Here is a 22,007-nt window from a genome sequence, read left to right on the forward strand (position 1 = left end):
CATTGATCATGCAATGGAAGATTCGTGGTGTAAGTTATTTAAAGATGTCTCTTTTAGTCTTTTTACATTTATCATCTTATCAAAAAAGTTAATTTTATCAAACACTTTTAAAGCATAATCAGCTAGCTTAATAACTCTTCAGTTTTCAGCTTCTAATTTAAGTTTTCAACTTTTAACTTTTAGCTAGGTTTGTCGATAGCCGTAAATGTTAAAATCAAGTTGTTTTTATTTTATAAATGTAATGTCAAGAATAAAAAAAGATTATAATTAAAGAAATGTTAAAACGTAATAAAATATCATGCACCAAATAAATTTTAATAGAGTTTAAGGAATAAAAGAGTTTTTCTTTTTTGTCATTAAACTTGTGTTTTGCATACAAAACCCGGGGAAATGGGGAATCATTATCATTCCCTCGCCGTGTCGGGCGAACGACGCTGAGACCTCAACAGTATCTACAATACTGTACCTTGCGTTTCCGCCATCAAAGCCTGCTCCCATTTGCACTTGAAACAGTTTCCCACTTCTGTGAATTTCATAGCGACGCCGCCCGGCAAGAAGAAGACTCTTGTTTCACCCCTATCTCGCTCAATTCAATTCTCTGTATTTTCTTCCTTCGACTGGGATTGATTCCTGCAGCTGAGGAGTATGAATGTTAAAGGCGTTGGAGGCGTGGTGGAGTGCAGTGTTTGCCACTCCAAATTGGGGGTGTCTCCCAATACGAGGGCGGTGTCCAAGGCGTATGATCGGCACCGCAGCGTTGTCTCCTTGAAAACCCGCGCCTTTAACATTTTGTTGGTCGTCGGTGATTGTATCTTGGTGGGCTTGCAGGTATACCAATGAATTTTAGCTGCCACTCTTTTTTTTTTTTTTTTTTTTTTTTTTTGATGTATTTAATTGAGGTCCTCTCTTGCTTGGTAATGCGCACCTAACTATTCTCATCAATCAGGTTAAATGCCTAGGGCGTAATTATGTTTAGCAGTTCGCATAATCTGATCTGGCCTAGTTTTCATATCTATTGAAATGGTGATTTTATTTTGAACTAGATCTTGTTTGGCTAACTTTAAGTTTTAATCTGGATTCTGGCAAACTCTTAATTTGCAAAACTTGGGGTATGATGCAAACTGAACTATTTTTGCTAAAACATCATCAATCTTGATAGGGATTGTACTAAAATATTTAGAAATACCAGGATCAGAATTATTACTAGTACCACTAGAACAAAAAAGCCACATCCAGATCAACATATTGGACTAAAATTGATCTGTGACATCAAGATAAAGATTTATTCTTATAACTGTTAGGAGCTATATCAATGCTGGTTAAATAAATTATGCATGTCCATATGTTTTTTAATCTTTTAAATTGTTTGTTTTCTTTGTTGCAGCCTATACTAGTATCTATGTCAAAAGTGGATGGAAAATTTATGTTTAGTCCAGTTAGTGTTAATTTTTTGACTGAGATCACGAAAGTTGTCTTTGCTGTGGTGATGCTCTGTCTCCAGGTACTTTTTGATTCTTTGATTACTTAATTAAATGAGAAGAGCTATATTCTCTCATCAATTCCAGAACTAACTACTTAATTTTGGCTAATATGTTAATGAAGTGTATTGGGGCCTGAGAAATTTAATTCACCATGGGATGACATAGGGCTTATCCCTTCGCCCTTATTTCCAGAAGGCTTCATTGCATTTCAATGTGATGTGTACTGTGGTTGTAGAAGTATGCAGGTCTAGTCTCTTCTTTAGGGTATAGACCTAAAGGTTGTTAAGCAGTGGTAATATTTAAGTTGTTCCTGAGTTCTGAGGTTTGATTCTGCCTATACAGGAGCTGATATAGTATTCAGCTATTCCTGCTTTTTCTTTAAAAGAAAATGTTACATCATTTTCAGGCTCGACAACAGAAAGCTGGGGAAAAGTCTCTTTTATCAGTTTCAACATTCTTCCAGGTCAGGGTTGGTAATATTGAAATTTCTTTGGTATTTTATGAGAAAAGAAGATTTTACTAATGAAGCTAGAGTGAAAGGAGTTGCACCAGTAATCTCATTTTTGTATGTACGTCACTATTTTTTTTTTTTTTTTTTTATTTATTTTTTTTTTTTTGCACTATCTAAAAGCATGGTGAACTTTTATAGTTCAACATTCTGTGTTCATCATTAATGGTTGTTGGAATGTTACGCTGGAGATCTGTGACATATCAATTACTATTGTTGATTAGTTGTTGCATCTAGAGGCTAATGCTTACCTGTGGCTTTGTTCTGAGTGGGCATCAATTTTGAAGTTGAAGCTATGACTTTTCCTTTTAAAAAATTTTCCAGTCTCCTTTCTGTATAGCTAGCTTAGTAGTAGGATACTTGGATGTTTTGGGTAAAATTTTCAGTGGTACTTGTGGAAAAAATAATGCAGTTTCCTCTATATGACTGTAGGCAGCTCGCAACAATGCTCTTCTTGCAGTTCCAGCTCTACTTTATGCTATTAATAACTATCTGAAATTCATTATGCAGGTATGTTTAAAATTCTTTCTTGGACATCTGTAGGGTAAAGTGAAAGGGTCCTGGCAACCCAGTTGCTGAGTTTCTTTTCATTCACAAGTTACAATTGCCATGCTGACTTTCCTGTAGAAATTTTACTTTGATGTGGTCTTATGTGTAACTAGTTAATGTTAGAGAAGTGTGTAAGCATATGTTATAAGCTCCCATCACATGCTCAAGAATAAAGAAAATAACTAAAGAACAGCTGCTGAACAAGAAAGTATAGATGGGTTTGCTTGATATCCAAACTCACTTATTCCCAGGATTGAGATTAAATTTCTGCCTGTCTATTATTCCAAATAATTCTATCTTTTTATCTTTTATAGGGGCTGATTACAAGGAATCCTAGGCTAATAGTAATTCATAACTATTCTAATTACCAACTAATATAAAGTTTAAGACACAATACAGCTTGTTTATTCCAAATACAACAAGGCAACTAGCTCATTTAATTGTCCACTTCCATGTCTACTTCTGCGCCTTGTGCTCTTCTTTTTCTGTGATATTCATGCCCCCAGAATGCATTAGCATAGATTACACTAGCTCTTGCTTCAACTAATAAACTACTCCTTTTCTGTCAATTGGTTATTCTTTTATTTAATCTCAAAAGAGTTAAACTGTGATTTGAGATTAAATTCTCATCTGGCACCTTCGTATTATGTATCTATCTTTTGTGCAGCTATATTTTGACCCTGCAACAGTTAAAATGCTGAGTAATCTGAAGGTATTTTAATGATTTATGTTTGTTGGGAAACTTTGTGAGATTGCTTTTCATTTTTCTCATTGGATGCCAGTTTCTATTCTATCATGATGCTCCGGCAATCTTGTAAAACAATAATGCTTTTTTACCTCTTCTTTTTCAGTTGTTTAAACAAAGTAGGTCCATAGTTTATATTTTTGTTTCGCTTCTCTTCCTCTGATGCTGTAATGTCTCAATCATGGTTTACATTTGAGGATGCTGTATTTTTTGTTTTTGCATTATGTAATCTTGATTTTTCTCATCAAGGATGGTTATGTATTAGATTGTTCTGATAACTGGTCAAACTTGCAGGTTTTGGTTATAGCAGTTTTGTTAAAGATAATCATGAGACGACGCTTTTCCATAATTCAGGTGAGCTATGCAAGCCATGTATATTTGGTCCGCTTAAGGGGAGTGATTGTAATTTGCATTCATGATAGATTATGAAGCACTCTGCCTTCTATGTTTCCATGTTAACTTGCTACCAGCTCTTGATTTTATAGTTGCCTTTGTAACAGTGGGAAGCCCTTGCTCTTTTGCTTATTGGGATTAGCGTGAATCAGCTTCGGTCTCTGCCAGCTGGCACTACAGCTTTAGGTCTTCCGGTAGCAACAGGAGCATACCTGTATACACTGATTTTTGTAAGCATATTCTTATCTTTTTAGTTCTGAAGCTTCTGTATCTTAATTTCAGCCTGTGAGCAAGAACATATGATTCCAATGTTCCATACTTTGTCATTCTGTTGTTACTCTCTTATTTTCCATGTATAGTTGCTAGACAGGCACTTTTCATGCCAACTTGCATCATGTCTCAAAGCTTTGTTTGTATTCCTATTTTGTAAAGGAGTAAGGTTATAGACAGATACATCCACTCATAATTAGAGGGGGTATTTGAACGCCCAGATGGGAAGCTTTTTGAAGTTAATTGTTGAATATCTGCTTCAAGGCAGTAATATGTTTTCAAGTAATTAATAGCCAACTGACGTATGGTATGCAGGGCCTTATTTTGTGAATAAAATTATTACTGAACTTCTCATTTCTCAACATACAGGCATCATTATTTTCCTTGAAAAACCAGAATGGACGAGTAGGGGGATTGGACACTTGTCCAAAGAGTATCACTATCACATGCATAAAATTTGTTGTTTCTTTGCTGAATTATATTTTTTTTATGATTGCATAATATAATGCAAAAGTTTCATTTTCCAATATAAAGCACACATTCTGTTTTCTGCTAATCATTAAAGTGCCCTTTTTGCTCGACATTACTCTTTTCTAAATTTTATATCTTTCCTTTCAATAAAAGCTTTAGACAAATTGAGTGGGTACTGAAATAATGTAATAATTCCAGGTTACTGTTCCATCGTTGGCTTCAGTTTACAATGAGTATGCTTTGAAGAGCCAGTTTGACACAAGCATTTATCTTCAGGTGCAATTTGATTTTCTGTATTCTTATTTGGTGCCTTTTGTTTGGTGGGAGGAATCAGCAAAGGGAGTTTCTGTTATAGTATAAGTGTACAACTGCTTTATGAGATCATTACTGTATAATTCCATCAGATACATCACTCAATGTACCGTAGTTAGATCTCTCACTGAGACCTTTGAGTGCATGATACTATGCATATGCTCCATCATCGAGTTTAGAGCCATTTAAAAGATCTCATGAAAATAATATTTATGCAGTCTTGGTATTTTTGCTTCCTGTAGTCACAACTATTTTCTTTGTTCTTTCAATTTTTTCATTTGCATAGTCATGAGGTGTAGCTAATCAACACTCTTACTGAGTTTTTCCAGATTGGTGTGTCATTCAGATACTTTTTACATGCTGCAGTAAAGAGTTTTATTTCTTCCTGCAGAATTTATTTTTGTATGGCTATGGTGCATTCTTCAATTTCCTTGGTATACTTGGAATTGCCCTTTTCAAAGGTATAGATGATAAAATTTTCATCACAAAGTTCTATTGAAAGTGAATTTTAGCATCATGCTATGTTTATAGTAATGATAAATTTGTGATTAGATCCTCCCTTCAGCTTAAGAAACTGAATTTAAAATGTTGATTTCCCTTAATTCATTTTAAACATAAATGAAGCTTTGATATCTCTCTCTTTTCTCTGCCTCTCTGAATTTGTGTCTGAGCTGAAAATTAAAGAGGATGCATTCATTTCTCCATTCTGTATATAATAGCTGCATAGGTCCATAGGATAGTGCAGCTATAAATTGAGATTGAAACAAGTTATAGATTCTTTCAACATTCTTATCATCCATTTGGGAATTTTGGTCTTGCAAACAAATGAGGCTAAAGAGAAGGCTCTAAAATGGGACCATAAATATAAATGGGAAATGTTTGTACAAGTGAAAGATATGGAAACTTGTTAAGGTCCAAGTTGATCATGGGAAAAGGAGAGCCAAAAGTGGAGAGCATCACCTACCAAGTGACCTACTTAAAGATAGGTAATATTGCGACGTTGGTCCCAACTATTGCACTGTATCCATCTTGATTTAGGCAAAACAGTTTGTTTTTGTTTTTTTTGTTTTTTGTTTTGTTTTGTTTTGTTTTGTTTTTTTTTTGTTTTGTTTTGTTTTGTTTTTTTTTTTTGTTTTTTTTTTTTTTTTTTGTTTTTGGTTTTTACTTCTATTGTTTACAGAGTCTTTGTCCCAAGGAAACATTTTGACTTCAAACTACCCTACCCTCTTTGATCGGTCTGCTAACAAGCTCATCAAACTTCTTTCCTAATGAGAACCTTACAAGCAACCTCTCAACCTCAAGCCTGTGAGCCCTACATCCTGAGTTTTTGCTATAGGTCTTTTGAGGCCTGCCCTTATTACTAACTTTAATTCTACTCTTAGTTTGTTTCAATGTCTTCAAACACAGTTTTTCTTATAGGGTTTTCAAGTCCTAACACTTGTTTGAGGCTCCAGCATTGATACATGATTCTACTTAGGTTATTTGGTAATTCAAACACATGCATACAGTTTCTTGCTTCATATGTTGCTCAATGGTGGCTAAAATGTTTTCAGGGCCTGATAGCTTGGATATCTTACAAGGACACTCAAGGGCCACTATGCTTTTAATCTGCAATAACGCTGCACAAGGGATCTTGTCCTCTTTCTTCTTCAAATATGCTGGTAAGTGGTAACCATTTTCTAGACATTCAGTATCCATTGAAGTTGAGATATCTGTCATCACATTCATTCATAAATAAATCTTGTAGATCCTTTTTTACTGTCTGTAAGAAGTTTGAATCCGTAGGTACTGATTGCTATGATTCCATGAATGAGATTATCTGAATTTTTGCTTTCTCCAACCTTTATTCTGCCTTCTAGAATATTTGCATGAACAGTTTCTATCTCAACTTTTTAAAAAATTGGGTTTGGGTTAGTCTGAATATTGTAATGGGTCTTTCTTGTTAGTGCATGTCTATGTACTTGGCTTGCAACCCCCTTGCTGCTTTTCAATATTTCTTATTAAAAAAAATACCCCAATTTTTCATTCATTGCATAGGCTGTTTATGAATATTTTTAGGTAGAAAATATTTTCTTGAAATTTCTCACACATGAAAGCGCTAATCCTTGAGTATGACCTCCCATTCTTATTAAATCTCTTTAATGTCCTTTATTTATTTATTTATTTATCATGTAGATACAATCCTGAAGAAGTATTCATCAACTGTTGCCACAATTTTTACTGGAATAGCATCTGCCTTATTATTTGGCCATACCTTGACTATGAATTTTATCTTAGGAATCTCTATTGTGTTTATCTCAATGCACCAGGTAATCAGTAGAAGGTTTTACTTTTCTAGTCCCCTGAATGTCAATTCTTGCTACATTTTCAAAAAGTCTCGAAGACAAGAAAATGTTTACCTCATCACTCTTTTTGGAATTTTTATAGCCTCCTCCCTGGAAATTTCTGAATTTATGTTATCTAAAGTTAACATTATTTCTTCAGTTCTTTTCATCATTATCAAAGGCCAAGGATGAGAACAAAAATGGTGATCTGCAAATCATAGATGCGCAGAAAGACTTCAGGTATCCATTTCTCTGCCTCCTTTTTTATTTTTATTTCCAGCATTCTTTTTATGATGTGAATCATGGTCTGTGATCCTAATGGGATATTATAGACATGTTAAGCTTCTTGATGAACTGGTGTTAGAAGATGCTTGCCTTGTGTGGTTGTGTCAAGTTACTAATGTATCCATACTATATGCTGCTTTGTTTTTGAAAGAGCTTTTAATGAAGATCTTTCAGCTGAGTTAAAATAATTCTTTGCATAGTCTTCATATCAAGACCATATATTGGGCTGCATACTTAATTGGAAAATTTAAGATAGATGGAGAGGCAAATAATGAAATGTGCAATTCTTTTACAGTCTTATGGATTTGATTGCCTTTTTTTGGTCAGACCACGAGGTGTCCTGAACAGGCCCTAACTATAGGAGGCACCTTTAAGCTCGTACCATACTCAGACTAATCCCCGTTTGCACCGGGCCGGTCCAATTAAGGGACAAAGTGCTGGTCAGATTAATTTTTCCATACGAGAGGGGGTTCGAACTCCCGACCTCTCTTAAGGGAAGAAAGTGCACGGCCACTCACGCCAACCAAGCTGGTTATGGATTTGATTGCCTTTGCTAAGTAAGATACTGCATTCATTAATTGGGATAAACTGTTCCATTCTTTACTGCAGGTCAAAGGATTCATCCTTTTTAAACATGAATGCTGGAGCACATGAAGATGTGAGACTATATATTTTTATACACCTAAAGTCTTCTTCTCTCTTTATTTCCCTCACACATTTTGCTGCTATCTTTCAGACTAGCCATCTCGTTGGACCTGATGAGAGAGCACCGCTTCTTCCACGCTGAAGTTATTATTGGGTAAACACATCTTTCCTTTCCAGAATGATTTGTACCCTCATGGATATGATCTCAAATCATGCATTTATCCTTTTTGCTGGCACTTATCTGGCTCTGATGAATGAATGTTTAGTGAAGTAGCCATTGCAATTTAGTGTAAATATGGATCATTTGCAAACTTCACCCCATCCAAACTAGATTCATTAGGAACTTTTTCAAACCTTATCAATCTTTTAGATCAATGCATTATGAGATTTTCTTTTGAACTGAAATTCTTGCAGGTTATATATCATCAGAGTGACTGGTCAATTACAGGCAATTCACTGACCTGAAAAGAATATATATATATATATATATATATATATATATATATATATATATATATATATATATATATATATATATATATATATATATATATATATATACATGCAATTCTAACCATTTTCATGATGTTTTGTAAACAATATGTAATGAACCAATGATTCTTTTATTCCCTCCAGAAAGGTTAGAGATGAGGGTTTTGAAGTGTTTAGGTGTTGGGAGATATAGAAATCCAGTGAATTATAACATGGAGTTGTAGAATACTGTATTATTTCCATTTACATGAACTGATGAACTAGCTTATACATTTGCTGTAAACTCAACAACAGTATTTACCATCTAAATATGATATTGCAATTTCTTTGTCGTGTTTAAGATGTTTTCTTTCATATTGTCTCCAAATTTGATCACGCTATCAACACAATTCTTTCACTTTCAAAGTGGATCATATTAGCATATCAATATATTTGAAGTTCATTACTATTTTAGTTTACATCTTCACCTTTATTACTTACTCTCATAATAATATAATAATATATTAATGGATGGATGAATGGGGTCTGGGCAAAAATGGACAATTGTTATACCATGGATCATAGTCCACTTATATAATATACTAATAATAATTGATGGAAATTATGCTGTGGAACCATGTCCACCTTGCAAGGTGGGCACAATTTTTGTTGAAAATGATGCCGTTCTATTTTTTTTAAAAAAAATGTTTTTCACTTGCCGTTAATAGCGTTTCTCTTTTTGCAATCGCACAGTTTAGAAATTATGAATTTACTGTATTTAAATTATAAATTTACAGTATTATGTTTGTGAACATGTGATAGAGTTATATGTTCATAATTTTATAAATATATGTTCATAATTATAGAGTTATATGTTCATAATTTTTGATGTTCATATTCCCAATTGTTGAACTCTGTATTCACAAATCACAAAACTATATGTTCATAATTTGATAACTATACATTTTAGAAATTATGAATCTGTAGTACAGATATTATGAATCTACTGTATAGAAATTATGAATCTACTATATTCAAATTATGAATCTACGGTTTAGAAATTATGAATCTACAGTATAGAAATTATGAATCTACAGTATAGAAATTATGAAGGATAACGGTGCCACTAATAGAACTGTTACTCAACCACATGAAAATGACGTCGTTTGGAACCGTGTCCACCTTGCTAGGTGGGCACGGTTCCACAATATAACGATTGGATGAATGGGGTCTGGGCTCAAAATAGACAATTGTTATACCATGTATCATGGTCCATTTTGCATTGTGGATCCTAGTATAAAATAATGTGTTTGCATTAGCATATTATCATTATTATGTGCTTTTAGTTAATAAATTATGTGTATGTAAATAAATTGAAGACACATAATTTCTTAACTAGATATAGATAATATGTTAATTACATGCACATAATATGTTAACTGCATATTATGTGTGATAGGGATTATACATGTACTCGGTATTTGTACATGGGACAAAGGGGTCAATTTCTCGATCATATCCCATCATCTTATGTTTTGTCCGACCCGAGCTTGATCGGGAGATGGGTCCCTCTAGCCAGAAGAAGGTGTGCTTCCCACCCGGGATGACTTTCCCGATCACATATGGTCGGGAAGACTGTTCTTGAGCACCGAACCCAACTATTAGAGATGAAGCGCAATTCGATTGCGTTGTATGATCACATTATTTTTACGCGGGTGTCAAGAATCTCGAGGCACGTGGAACTATTAAGGGATCGCCTTTATCATAACCGATGCATGGAAGACACGTGGCTAGCATGTCGGACGCTCGGCATGTGTCCCCTCCAAACTTCTATATATAGCGCATTAAATGCTTGTAAAGAGAGACTTTTGGACTGTGGACTATATAAGAATTAAGCTTAGGGACATTTGACCTCATATTCAACTGCCCGAGACCCTACATTGTAAACGAGTACACTACACGTGTATTTGTTACATCAATGTGCTTGCTATGTGCCTGTGGTTAACATATTATGTGTCTTTACTTTATTTACAAGCGCATAATCTGCAGACACATAATCTAAATGTCATTTTGGATCAAGATTTACAATGCAAGCTGGACCTTGGTCAAGGTTCATGGTATAATTTGCCCAAAGTTGATTAGGGGCCTAAGTAAGGAGAGAAGAAGGTTTGGAGTGTGAATTCTGCCAAAGAGGAGGGTTTAGGGGTTGGAATGCAAAGGTGAAGACTTCAAGGGTTAAAATGCAAAAAAGGTGTAAACTATAGGATTCCAAGGCACAAAGATTGAGAAAGAATTAAAGGAATGCGTCAAAAAGTAAAAACGGATATAAAATTCAAGGTCCTTAGGTGCAAAGTTGGGAGGAGGATGGGGTGGAGCATGGAGTTCTCCACTTAGATGGATGGGGAGCCATTCGGCACCCGCACCCCAGCCACCATGGTCGGTTAGGTGTGGAAGGGCACTACCAACCACTATTGGGTGCTATCCTTCATTGGTTAAATGCCTTTTAGCCCTTACGGGGAGGGATAATGGGGGTGGGGGGAGGGGTCATAACATCATGTCTCCCCAATGCTGCTGGGCACCTAACACCTTGTTACCATGAGCGACTAGGTGTGATTAGGCACCACCAACCATTGTCGAGTTTGATTGAGCGCCTTTTAGCCCCTACAGCTAAGGGCCAATGAGGGAGGGGGGGGGGGGGGGGTGACATCATAGCCCCTCGTGGGGTGGCTAAGGGCTCGGGAGGTGAGGAGAACGTAGTAGGTTGGCTTTTTGACATGTGTTGGTGGTGGTTGATTGGTACATAGAAACCACTCATTTCTCGAGGATCTCAACCTTCTACAAATATAAATAGAGGTCTTGTAAGCAGTTCGTACATCATTAAGCATACTTGAAATCTTTTCTCATCTTTCTTTGAGTCATTTTCTTCAAGATAAACTTGGCCTAATGCGTTAATCTTTTAATAGCCCAATTATTGGGCCTAGACTTGTATCTTGGGCACGATTTTTTAGCTCAACAGTTTCATATTATTTTAGATTGAAAGGACACTTGCAACTCAATGTCACATTTATTTAATTATAGTATTCGTTCCCTAAAATATCCTCAATTATTCAATTATATGATGAGTCTTGTCCAATGAAATCATCATTACTGTCGTTTATGAAAGCCACATCGAGAAGTGTGTTCTTAAAATTTTCTCAACTCAACCACATTCATTTTATAACGGGATCAAGTAGCCAACGATCCCAAGATTTACAAGAACTACTCAGTCGGCGAGAAGAGAATCTTCTCCTCCCGGGGTTCAGAGTCGTGTCAAGAAAACCAAAGGGAACAAACTATCACCCTAATAGTCCAAAATGATGCCCGAATGATGGGAACCAACCCTAGATGTTAACGTTGTAGCTTGTCTCTCTTACTCAACCACTGGTTACTAGATGAAAGTACTTGTAAGCTTTTGAACACTTGATAATTTTAAAAAAATATAACCAACATCTTCTTTAGTCTTAGAAGAGGATATTTATAGGCACGTTGAAATAGTTTCGTTGGACGAAAAATTAATTTCAAACGGCTATGAACAAGTGTATAGAGACTAGCGGATAATCCGGAGGGTAGGTGAGCTTGTCAGACATTCCAGCCGTTAAAGACTGAAATTGCGTTGAACATATCTTTTTTTTTTTCCCAGCACAAAATGTCAAGGATTTTTGGGAAATATCTTTCTTGGGATGTGTTCCTAGGACTCACTTTGTCCTTGGACACATTCGCTCAGTATTTAAGGTTTTGAAATGTTAGCTCAGAGAATGTCTCGAACAGTTCTTTCGAATGGTTAACTTAACTAGGTTAACACTTCGAACCTTAAACTTCTCGGATACGAATGATTGACCTTACCATTAGTCTCTTATACTCCTCGAAAGGTAGGTCCTTCCACCCTTCCACCTTTTGCAACCTTTCGGTTACAAATGGTTGACTTTACCATTTGTTCTTCTAATCACTTCGAAAGGTAGGCTCTTCCACCTTTCGACCTTTGCAACCTTTCAGTCTTGTTGTCTTCTACTTTTCGAATCTTCAGTCTTCTAGCCTTCTTCTTCTCGAGCCATTCGAAAGTAACCATTCGTGTCACTATTCGAATCAATTATTGAGACTGATTAAAACCTGACCATTCAAGTCACCATTTAGATTGATTTGTTGAACCGAATTGTGACTACTCGAAGTAGTGAAGTACCATTCAGATAGAGCATATATATTCCTAAGTCTAGAAAATAAAATAATTGGGGACTAAAATTTCTATCATTTGATATCATCAAAATCTAAAACAAAATGTTCCTAACAAGACCTAGTGTCCCGCTATTGGCCCAAAGTTGACCAACATAATAAAAATATGGATGACACAACAACAATGGAGGGTACCACTCGGCCTAGTGTAGTAGATGAGCGTGGTTTCCTGTATACAGGTAAATCCACCTCTTACGAGGTGGAGTACGCCCCAAGCTGAATAGAGGCTTGTAAAAGAGGGATTGAGACCACAAGGCAAGGGGTCCCAAGGAGCAAAGGATGGGAGACCGAAGGACACGCACGCACATACACACACAGAGTATTCAGGTCTACGTATTAATTTTTAGAAAAAAAAGGTAAAAAGAAAGTCCCTAAATTTTATACGAAAAGTCAATTAGATCAACGAGCTTTCAAAACTTGCAATTAAACTAATGAACATGTTATTTTCATGCACTAGATCCTAAGAATAAGTTATTGACCTATAATTGCAAGTCACTAAGGTTCTCGCGAGACTCTAACTAATTCCAACGACGCTCTGACGACTGGCGACTAAGAAACAATCATCGATAGGCTTTGAAGAAGGCGACCATCGGATAAGGCGACAAAATGGTCGACTTCTCGTGTTCTTTGAAGAAGACGACCATTTGGTCACTTTCACTACTGAAAAAGGTGCAGATGGTTGTCTTCTTTGATGGAGAAGGAAACTAGTGATTGACTTTTCAACCAGAGAAGGCGACCGGCTAGTCACCTTCTTAAAAAAGGCTACCGCCGACCGTTTCTAAATCACCGCTCGCCGGTTTTAGTCGTTGGAACGTCGCTGGTATTAGTCACTTAGTTGTAGGCTTGCAGAATCCTAGTGACCTGCCATTACAGGTCAATAACTGAGTCTTGGGCATTGATGCACGAAAATAACTTATTGATGAGTTTAACTGCAATTTTTAAAAGTAAAAGAGTCTAATTAAATATTTGTGTAAAATTTAGGGGCTTATTTCATCTTTTTCCCTATTTTTTGTTATTACAAAACTAGTGGTATATGAAGTTTGCCGTTAATGATTTAAAGCACTAATGTAATCTTCAAAAATTTGAAGCACTAATCCTAAAGTGTTGTATATATTTTTGGATATTAAGGCAAGAACCTAACTCACTAATATTTGTTACTACGCTAATCTGATACACAAATCTTGAAGTTGGAAGTAAATGTAATATTACAGGGCGTTTGGCTGGAGAGGGGGAATTACGTGGGAAAGGAAATGCAATTACATGGGAAATGAATTACTGGGAATAAAGTGGAAATTTAAATTCCAGTGTTAGGTTTACGGGAATAGAATTACTGGGAATTTCAATTCCAATGTTTGGTATACATGGGAATTGAAAGGAAATAAGTAGTATAAAGTCAAAAATGTCCATTGTTGTTGTTAGGCATTAATTTTAGGTTAAAAAAAGAATGGATAATTTTGACTCATCACTATCTTTTTTTCTTCCTAAAATTCTAGAAATTAAAATCCCAGGGGGACATGGGATTTTAATTCCATGAAAATGGGGGAATTGCAATTCCATAGAATTACAATTCCATGGAATTACAATTCATTTCAACCAAACAAGATAATTTTGTGATCTTTGAAATTAGGTGAGAATTAAATAAGAAGGGAATTTAAATTCCCTTCAACCAAACACCCTATTAAAGTTGGTAGTTATTAATGAAGACTCTGACGAGCTAAAATTGGAAATTATAGTTATAAAAATTGTATTAGATTTAAGTGTGACATTAATGATTAAAATTACGAATTGAATATTATCTGCACTATAAAATCCTCACAAGACCAGTGACTTGTGGTCCACTGGTATCGAGTTGTTCCCCTAAGTAGGAGCTGAAAGGTTCAAACCTCAGTTGAGGCAAGTAGTGTGTATATGTAGGGTATCCCCTTCTTTATAATAAAAAAAATAAAATCCTCGCAGGGCATAAATCAATTGTTATGCTATGGACACGGTAACGGCATCATTATCTTCCACTTTTTAAAAAAAAAAATAAAAAATTCAGACCACTTTGTTATAAGAGTATATGTTCATAATTTTATCACTATATGTTCATAATTGTAAGTTCATAATGTCATGGCTCTGTGTTCATAATTCCATAACTGTACATTCATAATTGCATAACTGTACATTCATAATTCAATAATTGTAAATTCATAATTTTCGAAACTCTATGTTCACAATTTTAGAGCTCTATGTTCACAATTTTAGAGCTCTATGTTCATAATTGTAAGTTCATAATGTCAGAGCTCTGTGTTCATAATTCCATAACTTACATTCATAATTTCATAAATGTACATTCATAATTCTATAACTGTACATTCATAATTCCATAACTGTACATTCATAATGCACAAACGAATAACGCCGTTAACGGCGAGACAAAATCAATTTTTTTTTTTAACTGGAAGGCCGCGTTTTCCCTTAAAATGACGTCATTTTGGACTCGTGTCCACAATGCATTGTGGACACGAGTCCACAGCATAATTTGCCGGCATAAATTGGGTAAAAATTTCATTACTTGCATAGGTGCAGAGATGGGGTGGGTATGTGAGGTTGGGGATATATCCCCACCCCGCCCATTGCCATTCCTAAACTATACTAACATTTGTGTGTGGGTGTGTGTTAAATTTGTGAATAGAAACCAAATCAAACATCTTTGTCTTCTTGTGTACTCACTTCACCATCACTACTTTTGGTTTCTAAAAACCAAATAATATAATAATAATAATTAAAGAAAACGGAAATATCATTAACCAACCAAGTCAAGACTTAAGAGCACAACAATGATTAAAGGAGGAACAGAAAAAACAAGCATTTCTGATAAACATAGAACAAACCTCCCGAAGTATAAACAACCCGATTTACAGACTTTTTAACCCAATTTCTCAAATTTCTTTGAGTAGTTCTTCCAACTCATTTCCCTTTTCTTGCATGTGGCAATTTTTTGTACGAATAGGGTTTTAAAAAGAAAACAAAAATCTGATAAATATAGCATTTTCCATGAAAAAAACTGTTAGATTTTCCTCATTGGATTGCTCCTTTATTACATCTACAGAAGTTTATTTTGGGGCACCATTTTATTTTGAACACATCTTCACTTTTAAATTCAACCATAGTAAGCCAGCCAAGAGAGCTAGAAAAGATGAGAATAAATGCTTAACTCTGTTGATGAAGATCACCTTTTAATATGATCAATTCCTTGTAAAACAGGTTTTGGGAACATCACTTTATTTGGTCAAAACTCCCTCCACCAATCACCAGAAAGGTGTTGGATAAGTTAAGTCTGTCATGAAATAAAGAAATAATGTTTGTTTTGTTTTGGTAGTCCCAGTAACTGTAAAATGATGTCCAGGCCCCAGGGCAATCATTCAAATCAGGATTTGTCAAATAAGTATTTTGAATCTTTATATAGGTAATGAATGTATATATGAAACCATTCCCAGCAGTATTATAAAAACTGGAAAACACAACAATGACAAACCTCTTAATTACACGGGATGCCACTCAAGTTCTGCTGGTTTTGTGGATTGTGTAAGCCAACAACAGCGGGACTGCCAGGCTATAAACTGGGAAATGGATAAACGGGTTCATCTCATACGCTTTACAAAGGGCTCTGCAATTCTGCATAAAAAATGAGTATATAAATAATCCAGGTAAAAATTAGGCACTTGTTTTCACTCAAAGTCGACCCAGAAAACACATGGAAGAAAAAAATGCAGGGAGTAGAATATCGTGCATCTAAGAGTTAGAAAAGCAAAGTGGAGGGGGTTGTTTGGAAAAGACAACTCCTACTTTCTGCATATGTAATAGACTATTTAGCTTCTTTTGCTATCCAAAAGCTAAGCAGTTGAAAACCAAGTTTGATAGTAATAACATTCTCTTTTAGTTTGTGCTCCAATGAGAAAGTTAATGCAGCCATCTCTTTACTAAAAAGGGGATCTTTAAGCATTTTAACTTACACTCCCCTCCCCCAAAATTCTAGATCATGTAACTCTACCCATTCCAATCCAACCATTAGTTTTGGTAGAATTTAAACAGCTAAAAATGAAAAATGGATATTACTCCATTTTTATATCCTAAAATTTCAAAACAAATCTGACTAGAATCTCAAGTATATTGACATTAGACTTCAATAGGTTGGCACTCAACTCAATTGAACCTTGATGCCAATCTAGCTGGGATCAGACAAACATATCCTTACTTAAAAAGAGAAAGCAAAGTTCAAAGGTCTCAAATAAATTAGGACGAAAACTTACCATAAAATGCTTCCAACATATTGCCAAACAAATCAGCACTAGAGCTTTCCTAATCCATCGCATACGGAGAAGTATCAAGGTACAATTTCTTCCACAGGTAGATGAAAAAGAAATCTTATTCTCAGAATCATCTTTTTTCCCAGAAAGTGCACGCAGATAGTCTCGGTATATTCCTCTTTCAGCTGCACATGCTATAATCACAAACAGTGCAGGCAAAACGACAAAATAAAGATGAGGAAGAACAACCACCATTATATCTGGAAACCCAACAAACTTGAGCTTTTCACTTGTATTGAATCTGAATGCCCAACCTCGAAATGTCATGTATCCCCTTTCTACTTCCATGAGAACTTGGCCGCAAAGCCAAGGGCATAATATGAGGTAAAACAAGTAACCAACCATACAGTACCACACCCATGGAACACTGTATAGCTCCATTAGAATCCATGTTATGTAACTTGATAAACCCTTGTTGGAAATGAATGTCCTATAAGTATATTGTTTTCTAGAAAATAAGAAGATGGCTTTCGGAATAAGAAGAATGGATAGGATAAACAAGTAAAAGGACCAGAAGATTGGGTAATATAAAGCATCCCATTGACAACCCATAACAAAAAATTCTTTCCAATTCCATGGGAGCCTAGCACGTTGACCAACAATGGAAAAGGGTCGTAGTTCGCTCAAAGTTGATCTCCCACTAATATCAACTGTTTCAATTTGCAACAAGAATCGTTCAGGTGATGGATCTTCAAAAGCTTTAAAATTCCAGGGGCAAGTATAAAGGTCCCCTCTAGATAAGCCATTCCCATTTTTCTTCATAGGAGCATCTTTTACAACAATGAGCTTACCAGGCCTTGAGTCATAGATCCTGGCCACAACAGATACAATTGGAGTAGAAGAAAACACAAGAACTCTGACATTACTGTAAAATGTAGGATCCACAGGCTGAGATTCATTCTTCTGAAATGACTTATCCAAAATAAAGCGAGAGTCAAGTGGAAATGTAGGCAATATAATAGTTTTTTTTGCCCCCAGTCTGAAGTCAATATCTACAAATGAAATCCAACCTCTATCAATGGCCAAAATACGCATAGCTCTACTCTTCCTCCAATCACCCATTTCCCACTCCCAAAATTCTTCAGTGCCCGTTAGATTAAAATCTTTAGGTCTTTCAACAAGTAATCCATGTCCATTCAACTGAAAGTACTGCTGGGAGTACAAGGGATGGTGATTTGATTGATGATGCCGTTTTAAATTTTTTCCAAACCTTGTGTGCAGATGCCCGCACAAGTAAGCTGACAAGGAGTGTGTCAGAAACACGTCCTTCAGAGTCCTTCTAGAATAAGCTGCTGCAGAAAAGGAGAGTGGAAAGTGCCCAAGTGAAATCTTGACAATAGGTTTTGCAAGTAGAGGATCCAATTGTGATAGTTCAGAGCTTATATCAGATAACAATTGGTCAGTTGGATGACCAAATAAATTAGTTGGACCCCGTAATCCTAAAGACGTGGTGCTGTCAAACTCAACAAAAAGTAGATTGCGTGTGCCAGTCTGAATGAGAACCATGCATTAAACAATTAGAAAATACTGAAAGGACATCTTGCTAGAATTATTTCCAGAAGCCATCAAACAAGAAAATCACAAATGAATTTATTAATATTTGAGAGAGCAACTTAAACCAGAAAATTAATAAGCAGAGCCAATAAAGAATACAGAAGTATTCTTCTTTAGAAGCTCTGTATTATTTTTAGAGTTTTGGAATTTATAGATCTAAGAATGGACATTTACCAACTTCGCCCACACTTCAATAGAAAGAAAACTGCCCAAGGTAATGGAAAATACAAATGCTTGATAATCTCTTGCATTCATCTTTGAAGCTGGATATGAACATGAATAATGATGACAATAGCAATAATACAAAGAAGAATATTGGTGGTGTTAAAGATAACTAGCATTTCCTCTTCTTCATTTATTTTTTTCTTAATTATCATTCTTTTTATGTTTTTTTTTTTTTTGGTTTTCTTAGAGAGGTTAAAAACAGCAGAAACTGACAGTTAAAAAGTATGGCATACCTGCACAGTGACACTGTTAACCGATCCATTTCTTCCCATCTGCCCATTGATGCTATATTTAGAGTAAAAATCAAACGAACCACCGGTGTCTGGCACACCAAAATTATCATGATTTCCTCTGAGATCATAAAAAGTGCTCCTTTTCAACCCACTCCTTTTAATGACAGCTTCCATCACTTTCTGATATTCTACCCATTCCGCTTCATCTTGCTTCATTGTTAGTAAATCCTTGCTTTTCCCATCTGGTAGAAGTCTAGAAAAATTAAGAATATTTGACACAATGGTAGTATGAAATAATAAGTAATGATCCATGCATTCATTTTATTGGGTGCATAGGAGAATACACAAACCAAAGTAATATATAAGAGACTATGTGAGGTTTTCCTTCCAGTTGGTTTTATATATTCGGCAATGCACCTGTTAACCTGTAGCCATGTAAAGGGCCAGCAACTATGGCCTTGTCAAGCCGTCAAGCAATATGTTAATGTCTCTACAGCCAGAATGAATTGAATACGATAATGTTAGGAATGCCATAAACTGAAAGTGGAAATGCACAAGCTTTGTAATGATAGCCAGTGGCTAGAAAACCAAATAACCAGTATATATACTTCAAAAAAAACACTAAAAAGCTTCAACTTTACACGACGAGGCCTTCTGTCATGGTCACCTCGGTATACTTCTGACAACATGCACTCACATAGACAGACATCCCATGCTTGCATCTAATTTTTATGCATGCAGACAATGTAAGACAGATCAGATTCTGCCTAGGTGTCTTGAAAATATGCCACCACAAAGCTGTAGGATCCTAGAGCTTTACCCAATAAAAACTCTATAAACTCTAATCCCTTTTCTTTATCAACAAGCCAATCCATATCAAACTGTCCAATTCTCAAAATCCAAAGAGACGAAACCACACAACTATGAACTATCAAAGTTATCCGGAATCAAGAGGCCCTTTTTTTAAATACACCAAAGCTTCTCAAAGATCTTCTCCAACCTTGATGATTTTGTTCTTATGTTCTGAATCTCGAAACGTGATAATGGAATACAATTAGTTTCTTTGATCTATAATGAGCCTACCAAACTGACTCTCCAATTCATCTCTCCCCTTTTCCTATCCCTTCTCAGAAGCTCGCTTAATTGTTAAACCAAGAGAACAAGAAAACATTCCCTCCTCCCCATTCATGTTAGAAGTCAGTAGAAACATGACAATTCTGGAGCTCAATATTGAACTACTCAAAGTTTAAAACCTTAATAAGAACGCGTTTTTATTAAATTTACAAACAGTGAATTAAAAAAATTAAGATAATTAAAGTAAAAAAATTTAAAGAAGACAAATTATTGGGATGAATGAAAGGTGGTTACCAGTAAGGTCGCCAGTGATGAAGACCAAGGAAGGGTTGACCATGGCTAGAGCAGGTCCCACGATGGCCTTGAAGTCAAGGGCTCTGTCTGGATGGTGTACGCTAAAGTGGAGATCAGAGAGCTGAACAACCCACGCCACATCCTCCGGTCCACCCTTCAATTCTATCATCGCTCTCCTCCCATTTCCATCTTCGTTTAGCGAAGCCCCTCCTTGTGTTCGAGGCAATGCCAGTGTGAAGGGTGCCCTCCTAAAGCACGAGTTGAATACGAAGATGGTGAGCATTACGCACCAAATTGCTTTTATAGCCCGCGCCATTTTCTCCTTCAAATTCCGGCAGTTCAGAATTCAGGTGCCGCAAACAAGGGCCACGGCGAAGGAGGACATGTGCACTCCAATAAATACGATACTCTATACGCCTACTGCTCTATTAAAATACTTTCCTGGTGTCTTTCTCTATCTGTTTAATGGTCCAGGTCCATTCAGTTCGCTCTAGGATGCACAGAAGCTGGTCCAAAAGGAATCGTCACTTGTAAAAATCGAATCCTAGTTATCCCAAAATTTTCTCTCACAAAAAGAGCCCATTTTCCACTTAAACTACCCTGTTGGGTTAAATACTTCGGCTCGACGGAGCTTATTTAGGAGCTTATAGCTTATTTTAAGCTACTAATAAGCTATAAGCTCTATTTGGTAATGTTCCCAAAATAAGCCCCTAGCTTAAAATAAGAGCTTATTTACGTAGCTTTTCAAACTAAGCTTCTAGCTTCCTAACTTTTTTTTTTCCATTTTTATCCTTATTATTTTAAAGAAATGACATAATTTACCCTTCCCAATTAAAATCTTTTTCTCTTCTCATTTATCCGCAACTTTCACCGTAAATATTATTATTATTATTATTATTATTATTATTATTATTATTATTATATTTGCAACAATATTGCTACTTCACTATGAGATGTTAGATCATGATTATGCTAATAGTTTTAATTTAAATGTTAATTCTTTTAAAGACAAAATGTTAAATTTTAATAGGTAAACAAACTAATTTAAATTTTATGAAAAATATCATTTTTAGTCTTTTTACATTTATCAACTTATAAAAAAGTTAATTTTACCAAACACTTTCAATCATAACAGCTAGCTTAACAGCTCTTCAGTTTTAGCTCCGAGCTTATAGCTTTTCAGCTTTCAGCTCCTTTTCAACTTTCAGCTAGGTTTACCAAACAGAGCCTTCGTACTATATATGGTGGTAGTTATTACTCCGTATAAAATTATTATACTTCTTGTATTTCCGTAGTACGACATAAATCTAACATTTTATTTTAGAGTTCTAGTACATGTACTTTCTATTTCTACTCTCTAATATGTGAGTAATGTGACAATTGATTATTTGTTATCTTTATCTTGTAGGTCTAATGAAAATGTCAATGTCAAAATTTTGCGAGAGTGAATAAAAGGTGGTAGTAGAATTAGAGAATTGTTATAAATATTTCATTATGGCCATTAATCTTGAGTCTCTTCATTTGCCTTCCACTTATTACATTGTTTATGATTAAGGAT

At 35.5% G+C, this 22,007-nt stretch overlaps 2 protein-coding genes across 7 annotated transcripts; one reads left to right on the top strand and one right to left on the bottom strand.

The window, feature by feature from the left end:
- Positions 1-403: 403 nt before the first annotated feature.
- Positions 404-8,460, top strand: LOC109157375 (CMP-sialic acid transporter 4-like). 4 transcript variants are annotated; one of them, XM_019305287.1, is made up of 15 exons: positions 404-828; positions 1,385-1,501; positions 1,888-1,944; positions 2,422-2,499; positions 3,206-3,250; positions 3,578-3,637; positions 3,784-3,906; positions 4,616-4,693; positions 5,121-5,190; positions 6,283-6,390; positions 6,905-7,038; positions 7,214-7,293; positions 7,948-7,996; positions 8,075-8,139; positions 8,402-8,460. In XM_019305287.1, exons 1-14 carry the CDS (start codon positions 646-648, stop codon positions 8,123-8,125), a joined length of 1,233 nt encoding a protein of 410 aa, XP_019160832.1. In that variant the 5' UTR covers positions 404-645; the 3' UTR covers positions 8,126-8,139; positions 8,402-8,460. The 4 variants fall into 4 exon arrangements, with proteins under 4 accessions (XP_019160832.1, XP_019160833.1, XP_019160835.1 ...); XM_019305288.1 differs by having other exon boundaries at positions 8,075-8,137; positions 8,398-8,454; XM_019305290.1 differs by lacking the exon at positions 1,385-1,501.
- A 7,272-nt stretch (positions 8,461-15,732) lies between these two features.
- LOC109157395 (putative metallophosphoesterase At3g03305) lies at positions 15,733-20,854 on the bottom strand. Of its 3 annotated transcripts, XM_019305309.1 has the most exons (5): positions 20,450-20,854; positions 19,082-19,323; positions 17,013-18,560; positions 16,238-16,377; positions 15,733-16,039 (listed from the first exon to the last, which is right to left on the bottom strand). In XM_019305309.1, exons 1-4 carry the CDS (start codon positions 20,763-20,765, stop codon positions 16,261-16,263), a joined length of 2,223 nt encoding a protein of 740 aa, XP_019160854.1. In that variant the 5' UTR covers positions 20,766-20,854; the 3' UTR covers positions 15,733-16,039; positions 16,238-16,260. The 3 variants fall into 3 exon arrangements, with proteins under 3 accessions (XP_019160854.1, XP_019160853.1, XP_019160855.1); XM_019305308.1 differs by lacking the exon at positions 15,733-16,039 and having other exon boundaries at positions 16,051-16,377; XM_019305310.1 differs by lacking the exon at positions 15,733-16,039 and having other exon boundaries at positions 16,051-16,377; positions 19,082-19,334; positions 20,450-20,837.
- Positions 20,855-22,007: the final 1,153 nt, after the last annotated feature.

This window comes from Ipomoea nil, unplaced genomic scaffold, assembly GCF_001879475.1.
Source record: "Ipomoea nil cultivar Tokyo-kokei standard unplaced genomic scaffold, Asagao_1.1 scaffold2779, whole genome shotgun sequence".
NCBI classification, from domain to species: Eukaryota; Viridiplantae; Streptophyta; class Magnoliopsida; order Solanales; family Convolvulaceae; genus Ipomoea; species Ipomoea nil.

Coding starts and splice junctions, on each gene's coding strand:
- LOC109157375 (XM_019305287.1), top strand. CDS start 646: ATGAATGTTAAAGGCGTTGGAGGCGTGGTGGAGTGCAGTGTTTGCCAC. Junction 2,500..3,205: donor ATCTGAAATTCATTATGCAG/GTATGTTTAAAA, acceptor TCTTTTGTGCAG/CTATATTTTGACCCTGCAAC. Junction 7,039..7,213: donor TGTTTATCTCAATGCACCAG/GTAATCAGTAGA, acceptor TTATTTCTTCAG/TTCTTTTCATCATTATCAAA.
- LOC109157395 (XM_019305309.1), bottom strand. CDS start 20,765: ATGGCGCGGGCTATAAAAGCAATTTGGTGCGTAATGCTCACCATCTTC. Junction 19,324..20,449: donor CATCACTGGCGACCTTACTG/GTAACCACCTTT, acceptor GACTTCTACCAG/ATGGGAAAAGCAAGGATTTA. Junction 16,378..17,012: donor TATGTTGGAAGCATTTTATG/GTAAGTTTTCGT, acceptor TTTTTTATGCAG/AATTGCAGAGCCCTTTGTAA.